This window comes from Diutina rugosa, assembly GCF_008704595.1.
Source record: "Diutina rugosa strain CBS 613 chromosome Unknown scaffold46_size112117, whole genome shotgun sequence".
NCBI lineage: Eukaryota > Fungi > Ascomycota > Pichiomycetes > Serinales > Debaryomycetaceae > Diutina > Diutina rugosa.
The window spans coordinates 71,662-83,941 of NW_022995126.1; the positions used below are offsets into that span (position 1 = coordinate 71,662).

Here is a 12,280-nt window from a genome sequence, read left to right on the forward strand (position 1 = left end):
AGTTCGTCGTTATCGGGGGGGTCGCGCGCGTTACGCAGCCCTGGCGCCATCACCGGCCCCATACGAAAAGTGCATCGCATCTCTCGCTTCTCACGATCACACTCAATTAACTCCCCCACACAAATACCATGGCCGGTGATAAGCGCAAGCGTAAGCGGTCGAAAAAGAAGGCTAGCTCAGAGCCGGCACCCGAGCCTGTACCGTCTTTTGAGTCCGATGTCCTGGTGAAAGTCAATAAAAAGATTAAATTCGACGATGACGCCGCCCCCATCGCCCCCCAACCAGAGGTTAAAAGTGATGATATTGACGTCAAATCAACACCCAATGGCACCGCTACTTCCACGGACCCGATCCAGCCTGAAACTGATGCCATTCCTGTGGAAAGTGAAGCCATTAACGCGCCGAAACCTACTAAACCAAAGGACGCGATAAAGCCGCCCCGGAAAAAGCTGGTGGCATTTTATGACCACGGTGACGACGACGACGACGACTTCATCACTAAACCCGTGGCTGACCCCAAACAGCGGGCGCGTGAGCTCCAAAAGGTGAGACACACTTTACCCATCTACCGCCACCGCCAGGCGATCACGAGCTATATCGACGCCAACCCCGTCACCGTGATCATCGGGGAAACCGGGTCGGGTAAGTCGACGCAGATCCCCCAGTTCTTGCTTGAACAGCACCCGCAAAAGCTCATAGCGTGTACCCAGCCGAGACGAGTGGCCGCCGCCTCGTTAGCTCAGAGAGTGGCTGAGGAACATGGGTGTCATGTCGGCGAGCAAGTAGGGTACCAGGTGCGGTTTCTGAACGTCACCAGCCACAAGACTAAGCTCAAATACTTGACGGACGGGATGTTACTCCGAGAGATCATGCTCGACGATAAGCTTCAGAAGTACTCGACCATCATCATCGACGAGGCCCACGAACGTACGGTGTTGACCGATTTGATCTTGGGGTTCTTGAAACTGATGCTTTCCTCGACCAGACCCGATTTGAAAGTGGTGATCATGTCGGCGACGTTGAACGCCGAATTGTTCTCCCAGTTCTTTGATAACGCTCCGATCCTCTTTGTCGAGGGGAAAATGTACCCCGTGGCCCGATACTATTTGAGTGAACCGACGGAGGACGTCGTGGACACCATGGTGAGAGCCGTAGTGCAGGCTAACCAGTCAGAGCTTGAGGGGGATATCCTCTGTTTCCTACCAGGGCAAGAAGAGATTGATAACTGTGTGTCAGCATTGAACCAACTCGCTCCCGAACTACCTAAAGAGGCACCATTGATCCAGGCAGTACCGTTATACGCGGCGTTATCGCCAGGACAACAGGCGAAGATTTTCGCCCCCGTGAAACCAAGACAACGGAAAGTGATTGTGGCCACCAATATCGCCGAAACCTCGATTACCGTCCCCGGTGTTAAATACGTCATCGACCTGGGGCTCCGCAAAGTGAAAGTGTGGAAACATCAATTGGGGATATCTACGCTTTTGACCACCCCCATCTCGCAAGCTTCTGCTCGTCAGAGAGCCGGGAGAGCCGGGAGAGAAAGTGCCGGTAAAGTGTTTCGCCTTTATCTGGAGTCGATGTTTGAGAAACTACCACAACAACAGGAGCTGGAGATCATGAGAAATGACGTCATCTACCCGATCTTAACGCTCAAACGAATGGGGGTGGACGATCTACTCAATTGGACGTGGCTTGAACACCCGGGTGAAGATGCTATCGTTGCTGCTCTCAATACCTTATACAGTTTGGGGGCGTTGAATGATAAGGGCCAGGTGACGGAGTTGGGGGTGAAAATGGCAGTATTGCCGCTAGCCCCCCAGCTTTCGGTGGTGCTTATCACGGCTCATGAGCGGGGAGTGTTGGACGCGGTCATCGATATCATTTCGTGTCTTTCCGTCGACAATTTGGTGCTTAACGTCACCGGGGAGAAGCGGGACGATGTCAACGCGAAGCGGCGGCAATTTTATACCCTTGGCCGCCGTCACGGTGATCTCATCACGTTTAAAGAGTGGCTCGACTACTTCAGGGAGTTAGGGGACGCTAACGCCCAGAAGGAATGGTGTAAGGAGCTTCATTTCAGCTTCAAAGGGTTCAAAAACGTGTTGAAAGTAAAGCAACAATTGCGCCAGTACATGAGGGCCCTCACTGACTTAGCCAACGACGACCATGATGATGAGTTCCAGGCGAAACTGTTTGATGTCGCCGAAGTATTGAAACTGTTCTTGAAAGGGTACGTCACCAATACTGCCATCGGCATGCCCGACCGGCTGTACCGTACTTTCGCCGCGGGGCAATTGATCTCGATCCACCCGTCGCTGGTGCTTTTCGGCTCGCAAAACGACGCCATCTTGTATATTGATTACGTGTTTACCACGAAGCCCTACGGGCGGAACGTGCTGCGGATCGAGCTTGGGTGGCTCCAGGAAGTGGCGCCGCTGCTATTGGGGAGAGGACAACTGATAGAATAATAGACTAATAGAGGATAAACCAAGACCATGATAAACTCGTGCAATAAGATTGAAAGTAAGCTTTTCAGTAGCCTAAGGCATGGAGGATTTACTTTCACTTAGAATATCTCGAAATTTTGCTGGTTTTGCAATTGCATTTGCGACGGTAGGTATTAGTGGATGGTCCATCGTCATAGCATTTTGGGACTACACACGCGAAAGGCTCTCGTAGGCTGATGCTTATCTTTCTCCAATGGACGCCTGTAAGCTGGAGAGATAGTTGATCTGACAATTTTGTGGTTCGTTCATTAAGAAAACGATGCAACCCGAAAAGCAGATTTCAGAATCGAAGCAATGTGTGTCCTGTCCCATTTCTAGGAATGCGTATAGCTCTGATGAAATTGCCAAAAGAATGACATTGTGGCCTTTGGTAGTGAATAATCAATTGAATATGGACAATACTAGAGTAAGACGTCGATAGTAGACGAAGGATTTTCCTCGTCGTCAATACATTCATGTTCATTATGACTAACTTACTCAGAGCCCATTACAGCCGTAACCAGTTACATTTATCCAACCATAAGCGTAATCATCAACACTCAAGAGGCTACTGGTGGTTATGCGGTTGCTCCAGTGGCAACACCTCCGGCTTGCACACCAAGTAGGGCCCAACTTGTACAGCCAGAATCGCGTCGAGCACTGTTGGTACCACTGGAGCTGCTGTGGCCTCACATTGGCCTACAGTTCATCCGCACAAAGGCAAACAGAGCTTCTCCACAGACACAGGAATATTGAGTCTAGCCTGGGCTCGTTCAGAAAGGACTGTTTCATCTCATGGCATATCATTATACACATATAATACAAAGGGGGTTTCTCCTAAGGAGTAAAAAATCTATTCAAACATGGGGTCGACAAAGGCGCTATCGCCGTCGAGCCCGGCGGCAACGGCGGCGATGTCTTCCACCAATGCCGCGTCGGCAACACCGTCAACGTCATCGTCGTCCATGAGCTCCTCGTCGTCGACGATCTCGTCTTCGTTCTGGTCGTCTTCGTCGAACGAGTCTTCCATGGTGAACACGGCGTCGAAGTTGACGAAGTCACCGATAAAATCGTTCTGGTCGAGCTTTTGCACTTGGTCGCCTAAGGTATCGGTTTCTTGTAACAACCGGTCGTATATCACCTGGGCTGTCGACACATTGTGGCTGACGTCGCCCAGCACCACCCCGGGGTTGTGGCTCTTCTCGTAGGCCAATTTCTTATACAACTCGTTCACCTTCGCCACCACCGCCAGCGAGTACTTGTGGCCACTGGGCTCGTACAACTGGTAGTTGGTCTTGATGATGAGCAAGTGGTGGACACGGTTGTAGTTGACGTAGATCAGCGCCTGCTTCACCTTGTGGGAGACGACGTCGGCCTCCAGCGGCGTCTGTTCGTCGTAGACAAAGTTGTAGAGGGCGATAAGCAGCGACAGGGCGCGGTAGTCGACCAAGTTCGTCAGTTGCTGGGAGAACTCGAGGTTAAGCACCGCCATCACCGGGTCGACGTAAAGGGTTTTGAGGTTATTAAGCAACACGGTGCGGGCGTGCTTTTCCCCACCCATCTTGAGGCGGTAAGGGTCATTCGATCCCAGCCCTTTCGCCTGGGTCAGGTCAAACCGCAGCAAATTGAACGTGACTTCTTCGTCAAACTCCTTCAAATAGACGGCGTTTTGCACCAGCCGCGTATTTTGGCGCTCGGTTAAAAGCATCAGCAAGTAGATCTGGTAGTCCTCGTAGACGTTATCGAGACTATAAGGGTCAAATTCCTCGCCGTCGACTTTGGCGCCGTCACCCCTCAACTTGGCAAGCTCGCCCAACACGTCCTCGTCGGCCACCGGGTTATGGCGAGCACTGGAGGTGTGAGTAGGCATGGCGAGCGCCTGGCGGGCGGCAGCGCCGTAGAAGCTGGTGGCGCCCCCGTTCTGAGGGACACCGCCTTGGTACTGAGGCGGCTGCATCGGCGCCGCCATCGCCGCTGGCGGCAGTTGGGCCTGCTGTAACTGAGCGGCGGCGGCGACGGCGGCGGCCAGCTGCTGAGGCAGCAACATGCTGAAGTTCTGCAGGGGCAGGGTCAGCCCGAGCCCCTGGATGGGGACGGTGCTCAGCTTGAAGTTGTTGTAGTTGTTGTTGTTGCCGCCACGGGGGGCCGGCAGTTCGTCGCCTCCTTGAGGTGCCAGCGAGTACTGCGACGAGTAGTTGGGGTTAGACATCATTTCGTGGAGCTCGGCCTCATAGTTGAACGGTTTATTCTGGAAACGGCGGAAAAACTCGTCCTTGAAGAAGATCTCTTCCTCCATGAAGTTGCCCAGCACCAGCTGCTCCTGGAACTGCTTCAACCCGTAGAGCATCGTCTCCTCGGCGAGGGGCTTGCGGCTGTTCTTCTTGTTGCGCTCAATGATCCGGCACTTGGCACACGTCTTGTATTGTTGCACTTCGGGGGGCTCGTCATCGAGTCTCTTGCGCTTGCACCGGCGACACCGTCTGGCGCCGTCGTTCATGTCTCCGCTGCGGTACATTGTGTTCGGGGGGAGGGATAGGTTAATGGCAGAGCCGGGTGGCGGGGGAGGCTGATGGAGTTAAGGAAGATTGGAGGGTGGGAAAACAATGACGATAGGGTTTTTGGTTATACAGTAAAAATTTCCTGGCTTTTGGCTATATGCAGGTGGGGTTTCCTCGGTGCCAAAAGCGACGATATATCAGTGAGATCAAGTCGAAAATGTGTATAATCAATTCAGGGTGTGTGTTTTAGCAAGACAACACTCGGTATATGCTCTTGTATTAGTCGATCTATTTTAGTGAGGCTATCGACTCCATGAGTTGTTATTTTTTCTATGGCAGGTGGTGGCAAAAAATTTTGAGTCACGTTTTCGACAGCACCAGTACGACCCATGCTGACAAACGTAGGCTCATTGGTCTAAGCATATTTAGCATGGTATCTGTTTAGCCGTCATTTCTCTCCTGTTCGGTGAGAGCTAATTATTCTCGCCGCGCTCGATTAAATCACCTCAAAGCGCCCCACTATGCCGATGGCTGGCTCCCCCACAAAGTGTACTAAGAGATCTACCACTCTAGAAGATAAATAAGGCTTATTCAAGCACGTTATATCACGATTTCATTTTTGTATCAGCCTATTTTTGTGTCGGAGTTGACAGACCCGAGGGGCACAACTCCGAGTGTGGGCCGAGTGTGTGAGCCTCACCCACGGTTATCTCGAAGCCTCTACGACTCGTCACGCACCCACCCTCGTGGAGCGTCCCCTACAACAATGAGAGCTTAACAGGTAAAACTGACTCGTAGGAAATAATTTACGTTATCATATCCATACATCCACCCTCTGCAAATCCTCAAAAAACCCTGGTTATCGTCCCGAGTCGTGGGTGTGCCGCACTCGCACAGCCAGCAACCAACGGCTTCCGGTGGCACCCTCACTCCTCACCAACCACCCCCACCCGTCTACACGCTAACCCACGCTTCGGCCACCACACACGCGGCAATGCTGAAGCTGATTGTTCGCACGTTCAAGAACGTCACCAACGGGTACTCGCTGGTGCAGCGGGCGGTGCGCCAGGCGACGCTGAACGACCCGCTGGGGCCCACCACCAACGAAATGGAGGAGATCGCCCGCTACACCTACTCGTCGCAAACGGATTTTTTGGAGATCATGGACATGTTGGACCGCCGCCTCAACGACAAGGGCAAGTACTGGCGCCACACTGCCAAGCTGTTGACGGTGCTCGACTACTTGGTGCGCTTTGGCTCGGAAAAGTGTGTGTTGTGGGCGAAGGACAACATCTATATCATCAAGACGTTGCGGGAGTTTATCCACTTTGACGACAACAACGTCGACCAGGGGGCGCTCATCCGGGTCAAGGCCAAGGAGCTCGTATCGCTTTTGCAGGACGATGAGCGGTTGCGCATGGAGCGGGCCAACAACTCCCACGCCGACGAGTACGGCGGGCGCCGACGGAGACGCGACACGACGCTGCTGCGCCCCCGCGGCGGCGACGACCCTTACGACGCCGACTTGCAGAGAGCGTTGGAGTTGCTGAGACAGACGGCGGAGGAGGAGAACGCCAGCCGCCACGCCGACTCCGACGACCCCGAGTTGAGAGCGGCGTTGAAGCTCTCGCTCGAGGAAGAGGAAATGCGCAAGCAGAACCAGAACTTGTTGGACTTGGACGGCCACGACAACAGCGCCACCTACTTCATGGCGGTGCCCGTCGACCAGCAACAGCAGCAGCTCCAGCAGCAACAGGCGGCGTGGTTACAACAACAACAGCTCCAACAGCAACAGCTCCAACAGCAACAACTCCAACAGCAGCAGTTGCAGCAGCAGCAATGGTTGCAACAACAACAGCAGCAGCAACAGCTTGCCCAGGGCCAGTACTTCGACATGTTCGGCAACCCCATCCAGAACCAGATGACCACGGGTGCTCCTCAGCAGCAGCCGACGTTCACGGGCTTCCACCAGCCTCAGGAACCGTTGCAGCCGCTCAAGACGGGGCTGAACAACCCGTTTGCTTTGAACCAGGGTCCGCTGTCGCCTCAACAAAACCCCGACCTGTTGAACGCCTTGGCCCAACAGCAACAGCAGCAACAACAACAGCAGCCGTTGCTGTCAGCGTTTAGCGCCGCTGCCTACGGCCAAACGCCCCAGTTCGCGTCTCAACCACAACAGACACAACAACAGCTCCAGCCCCAACGCACGCTGGGGTCGAAGTTCGGCGACGACACCCACGGCGAGCTCAACAACTTGTTGGCCCAGGGGACGGGGATCGACACCTTCGGCAACACGGGGGACATGCGTATCCCCCACCAGCACACGAAGACGGGGACGTTTATCAACTCCCAGGGTACCGGGTACCGCCAGGAGACGTCGCTGCAGGTGCGTTTATCCTCCAATGCTACGGGGAACCCGTTTTTGAACACGGGCATCGGCTACCAAGGCCAACAGCAGCAGCAGCCCCAGCAGCAGCCGCTCGCCACTGGCTATGGCTTTGGCAACCAGGGGCAGCAGCAGCAGTACCGGCAAAACGGCGAAGGGCCCAGCTTGATAGATATTTGAGGGCATTATGTAGTGTATGAACTGTTAGATTATTTGATTTATCTGAAGATCTTTGGCGTAGGAGTGGCGGCTTTTTGTGGTTAATTACTGGCATAACGATGACGTAACTGATTAGTTTCGTCGTGCCCCACACAAAATGCTTTGATCAGTCGTGTACTACCCGAGAATGGCATATTTGGTTTGACTTCCGAGCATCTGATTTCATGTTTCTGGGGCGTGCGCCGCTCAATTTGGCGCGCAAGTAGACGCAATTCATTTCCTGATCCGTTACAACAATAGCACCCTGTACTACACACATCATATAATTAAGGTATCATTAAGGTCGTATCTCGTTATACTAGACTAAAGCCGTCAAGAGGCAACATCTGCATGTGGAAAATGCACTGGACACACCAATCCCACTCGACCACGGCCCAGTTGTTGCCAGCGTCGATCTTCGCCTTGATCGCCTTGACAAGTTTCTGGTCTTTCGAGGCATGGCATATGTATACCACGTCAGGATCATTTCCCGTTTTGCGGAACTGGCAAGGGCTTTTGACGCTCGCTCCCTTCGCCACTTGGTGAGCTTCCATGCCGTGATCATGAAGCACTCGGGCAATAAGGTCAACGCCACCGTTCAAGTTATGGGAAAGGTTTAACGAGGTACCAGCGAACACACCATCTCTAGGACGACGGGAAATGAGGGTGGCAATGGGGTGTTTGGGATCAATGTCGCCCCCGAGCTCGGAGTTCAACTCGGCGGCCCCCACTTTCTTATCCAAACTGTAGTTGTCAATAGCCTCATACGAAGCCATACTCTTGAGGACATCATCAAAAAAACTGGGATGAATGAGACGCTTAACGTGGCCAAGCCCCCGAAGGAACTTCTCGGTTCTCATCACTTTGGGAGCAGATAACGTGTCCACCCCGTCGAAGTCAATCGACCCCAGCTTATTACCGACAACCACGATCCCCACTTCCAGAAGCAGGCTTAGTTCGGCACGAGAAAACTCTCTGAACCCCGTAACCACACACTTAGCGCGTACAGGAACGCTACCCTCGTGACCGTTCAGTTTATTAGTTTCGGCCCGTTTACGTTTAGTATGGGCGGCGGCTTGCTCTGCTTGCTCTTGGCTAAGGCCGTGGGTCTCCAAGTAATCCTTCATCTTCCGTTTACTGGTACGAGCGGCTTCAAATTGGTTCAAGTCACTCATATCGTTATGCAATTTCTCCGCCGCTTTACGAGCCGCTGACCGTCCTCTGCTCGTAGGAGGAGGCATCGCTTCCAGGGCCTGGGTCGATTGTGGCGACAGTTTCGTTTGTGATTTGTAAGGCGACAGTTTCGGTGGCTTTTCCTGTGACTTTGGTTTAGGGGACACCACTGCCACGTCAGCAGCATCCGACGATTTCAGGGGCGTGGGTTCGGGCGAGGTTTCCGATAACTGGGTGGCTTCAGAGACCGCCTGGGGTTGGGTGGGGGTATCTTTCGGCGGGTGTAATTCCTCCGCTTCCGGCTCTGATCCTATTTCATCCTTTTCCGGTGATAATGAAGTTGATGACACTCCGTCAAATAGTTCCGGTAACAAACGGGCTAACCCTGGTGGAGGTAACTGATTAGATCCGACAATGGTGTACTTTTCCAGAAAGACCACTTGCTTTTGTTGACGATAGCACTCCTCGAGCCAGAGATGGTTTACCACCGACACCACCGGGTCGCCGACGCCCGAAAGCCATTTGAATTTAGCGGTGGAGTATTTCTTACCACTGTCACTGCTGGAAACCAAGATATCATTATCTCGCGTGAGGTTTTTGGTGAATGTAGCTCCCAAAGCCTCGATAAGCTTTATCAAGTAAAAACGAGCGTTCCCCGAATAATTAGTAAGGGAAATTGACATTCCCTCCAACGGTAGTTTCAGAGTAGGGTTGGGGAACGGGTAGAAAAGCATATTGGCATTGCGAGGCAACACAAACGAGTGGCGCTGGACAATATGGTAGAGCCAGTCCAAGTTGGCGACGATGGTCCGCGGCAGCAATTTCGCCCGTTCGTAGTCGTCTCCCAGGCGGAACTTACCCAAGTAGATATCGACCGTGTCTGGATTATACTGAGGGGAAACAATCCCACCGTGGTAATGAATCAATCGCGTCACCGCTGCTTCCTGTTGAGAGCTTAAATTGAAATCAGAACTCACAAAGAATCGTTTGCCTTCAAGATCAGCTAACGGGGGAGTATCAGCGGCGTCGTGGCTGCTGGGGAAGTCAAATACGTCAGCCATCGGTTCGTCTTCAGGGATACCATTAGAGGTAGGGGATACTAAATAGTCGGTTTCATCCACAAGTGATTGAGAGGTGACACAGCGGTTGATCCAGTGCGGTGAGACCGGTTTGATGTTGATATCTTCATCGTCGCGGCTGGAGGCGGCAAGAAGGTATTTCTCATTGGTGGCGTCAGGGGAGATTAAATGGGTGGTGGCGCGGGTCATGATGTCGTTGTACTGGCCGCCAAACGCCACGATGGCTCCGTAAAGCACTTCTTTGTCTCCCTGCGGTACGGTGTCGGCAACACACGCGTACACGTCTTTGAAGATTAGCCGGTCGTCAGGGGAATAGGCGTTGGTCGCCACGAGCTTATTTGCGGCGATGGAGTCGTGGACCCACTGAGGTTTGACCACGGGGATCATGAACTGCTGAGCCTTGGCGTAGTCGGAGAATTCGCTGGTGTCGCTGATGATATAGTCGGGCCGTTCATTTGGGTCGGCATCGAGGAATGGCTTTGTTTTTGCCACCAGGGTGAAACTGGCGGCGCCATGATTGGTGACGTCGTCTTTGGAAACCGCTGGCAGCGTGGGGTGGGGAGAAATCACCACAAACTTGCGGTTAGCGAACATGGCCGGGACGCGTTCTGGTGAGGAGGCCTACACCCGCGTTATGGCGATGTGGTCACGTGAGATAAAACACACGAACTCATGAAACAAAACATAGAGATAACTAATGACAAGAGGAGCAGTCAGCGGTAAATTGGTCACTGAAACTCAGTAATCCAAAATTGTGGAGAAGATGAGGGTTGTTCTTCATAGTTCACGGTGATGAAGATTGAGAGATAAACCATCATCTAAAGCATTATTCCATCCCTAACAAATATGGCATCTCCAACTTATTATCAACGATCATTACCTGTCATTGTCGAATGCTAACCGTGTTTTCTAAATTGTCTATCGTTGGGGAAATTCTAACAGGAATGAACATTCACTCTTTCTCACGGTTACCTCCATCGAAAGCTTATACTCCCTTGTCAATTATCTTCCTTAGCAAGCCTCAATAACATCGTATTTGATGTTGTCAGTATCCTCACTTGTTTCCGCGGTTCTCATTATGACGTCTATGGTCCCTCATCTTGCCTGTATAATTACTCGCGCTGGCGGCGCACGAAGCCTCTCGCACTCCACAACCCAACACTAGCTAACCCTTTAGCTATATCCCGCTACCCACCCTCACCAACGCCCCTATGAGTCGAAGCAGCAGACGCCAGCTAGACCCGCACGAGGACGAGCCCAAGGACGGCTACGACGTCGAGGCCGACGACGAGGTCGACGACGACGAGGAGGTGACGCGGTGTGTGTGTGGCCAGGACGAGTTGGACGCGCTGGCCATCGACGCCGGCGTCGCCGACACCTTGAAGCACTACGGGGTCAAAATCGACCACGGCCTCTTCATCCAGTGTGACAAGTGCCTGGTGTGGCAGCACGGCTACTGCGTGGGCTTGTTCACCAACGACGACGTCCCCGACAAGTACTGGTGCGAGCAGTGCAAGCCCGACTTGCACCACTTGGTGATCGTCGACGGCGACGTCGTCCGCACCCTCTATCGCCCCACCAACCGCTCCCGGACCAAGTTGTTTAGCGACGACCGCGAGGCGCCGGCGCCCAAAGGGCGGGCGCGGCGCCGGGGCGACCCGCCGCTGCCGTCGGCACCGAAGCGCAAGCGCCACTACGAGGACTACGACGAACAGCTCCAGCGGGCGCTTCGGGAAAGCGCCCAGGAGCTGGGGGTGGCCGCCGGCGATGACGACCACGACGACCACGACGACGACGCCAACACCCCGCGCACGCGAACGCCCCACCAGAAAACCCCGAGCCCCCACGACAAGCTGGCGCTGCCGGCGGGCGAGGTCAAGGAAGAGAACGGCGACCCGTCGCCGCGGGAAGAAACCGAGGACGGCGGCGACGCGCTGGGGTCAGCGACCAGCGGCCGCCGGCTAAAGAAACTGCGCCCTCGAGCGAAGAAGAGCAAGACGCCGCCGCAAGAGCTGGCCGCCACCCAAACGAAGAAGGAGCTGTCGCAGGCGCCACAGATCTCGCGGGCCGAGCTTCTCGCGCAGCCGTCACGCCCGCGCTTCGTCGCCGAGGCGCTGTCGATCTACGAGCTCCGTAAGCGCACCGGCGCCATCCTCGAGTGGCTTGGCCGGTCGCAGATGGAGCTCGAAGAAGAGCGCCAGCTCAAGATCGCCCTCTTCAATTATAAGGAGACCACCGACGACGACAGTGATGACCCCAGCGCCAAGGTCATCCGCGACTTTAATGATAACCTAAAGCTGATGGAGCGGCTCACGGAGAGAATCTTGCTGTGGGAACAGAAGTTCGGCAAGTATGCTCCGTGATGCAATTATGGTCTATACCATCGGAGACAATACACAATCCCAAGACCGATTGATGGCATATTGGCCCTTGAGATACCTCTGCTATTACGTCTGG

At 53.9% G+C, this 12,280-nt stretch overlaps 5 protein-coding genes across 5 annotated transcripts; 3 read left to right on the forward strand and 2 right to left on the reverse strand. All coding sequences in view use genetic code 12, as the record gives it.

Moving 5' to 3' along the window:
- Nucleotides 1-128: 128 nt before the first annotated feature.
- On the forward strand, nt 129-2,471 carry DIURU_002603 (RNA helicase; the record flags this gene model as incomplete). The annotated part of the gene is made up of 1 exon (XM_034155273.1): nt 129-2,471. The coding sequence occupies one exon, from the start codon at nt 129-131 to the stop codon at nt 2,469-2,471; it is 2,343 nt and encodes a 780-aa protein (XP_034012618.1).
- Nucleotides 2,472-3,342: 871 nt separating this feature from the next.
- DIURU_002604 (uncharacterized protein) lies at nt 3,343-5,004 on the reverse strand (the record flags this gene model as incomplete). The annotated part of the gene is made up of 1 exon (XM_034155274.1): nt 3,343-5,004. One exon carries the CDS (start codon nt 5,002-5,004, stop codon nt 3,343-3,345), a length of 1,662 nt encoding a protein of 553 aa, XP_034012619.1.
- Nucleotides 5,005-5,981: 977 nt separating this feature from the next.
- Nucleotides 5,982-7,553, forward strand: DIURU_002605 (epsin; the record flags this gene model as incomplete). The annotated part of the gene is made up of 1 exon (XM_034155275.1): nt 5,982-7,553. The coding sequence occupies one exon, from the start codon at nt 5,982-5,984 to the stop codon at nt 7,551-7,553; it is 1,572 nt and encodes a 523-aa protein (XP_034012620.1).
- Nucleotides 7,554-7,885: 332 nt separating this feature from the next.
- ESC4 (Esc4p) lies at nt 7,886-10,417 on the reverse strand (the record flags this gene model as incomplete). Its single annotated transcript, XM_034155276.1, has 1 exon — nt 7,886-10,417. One exon carries the CDS (start codon nt 10,415-10,417, stop codon nt 7,886-7,888), a length of 2,532 nt encoding a protein of 843 aa, XP_034012621.1.
- Nucleotides 10,418-11,034: 617 nt separating this feature from the next.
- DIURU_002607 (uncharacterized protein) lies at nt 11,035-12,186 on the forward strand (the record flags this gene model as incomplete). Its single annotated transcript, XM_034155277.1, has 1 exon — nt 11,035-12,186. The coding sequence occupies one exon, from the start codon at nt 11,035-11,037 to the stop codon at nt 12,184-12,186; it is 1,152 nt and encodes a 383-aa protein (XP_034012622.1).
- Nucleotides 12,187-12,280: the final 94 nt, after the last annotated feature.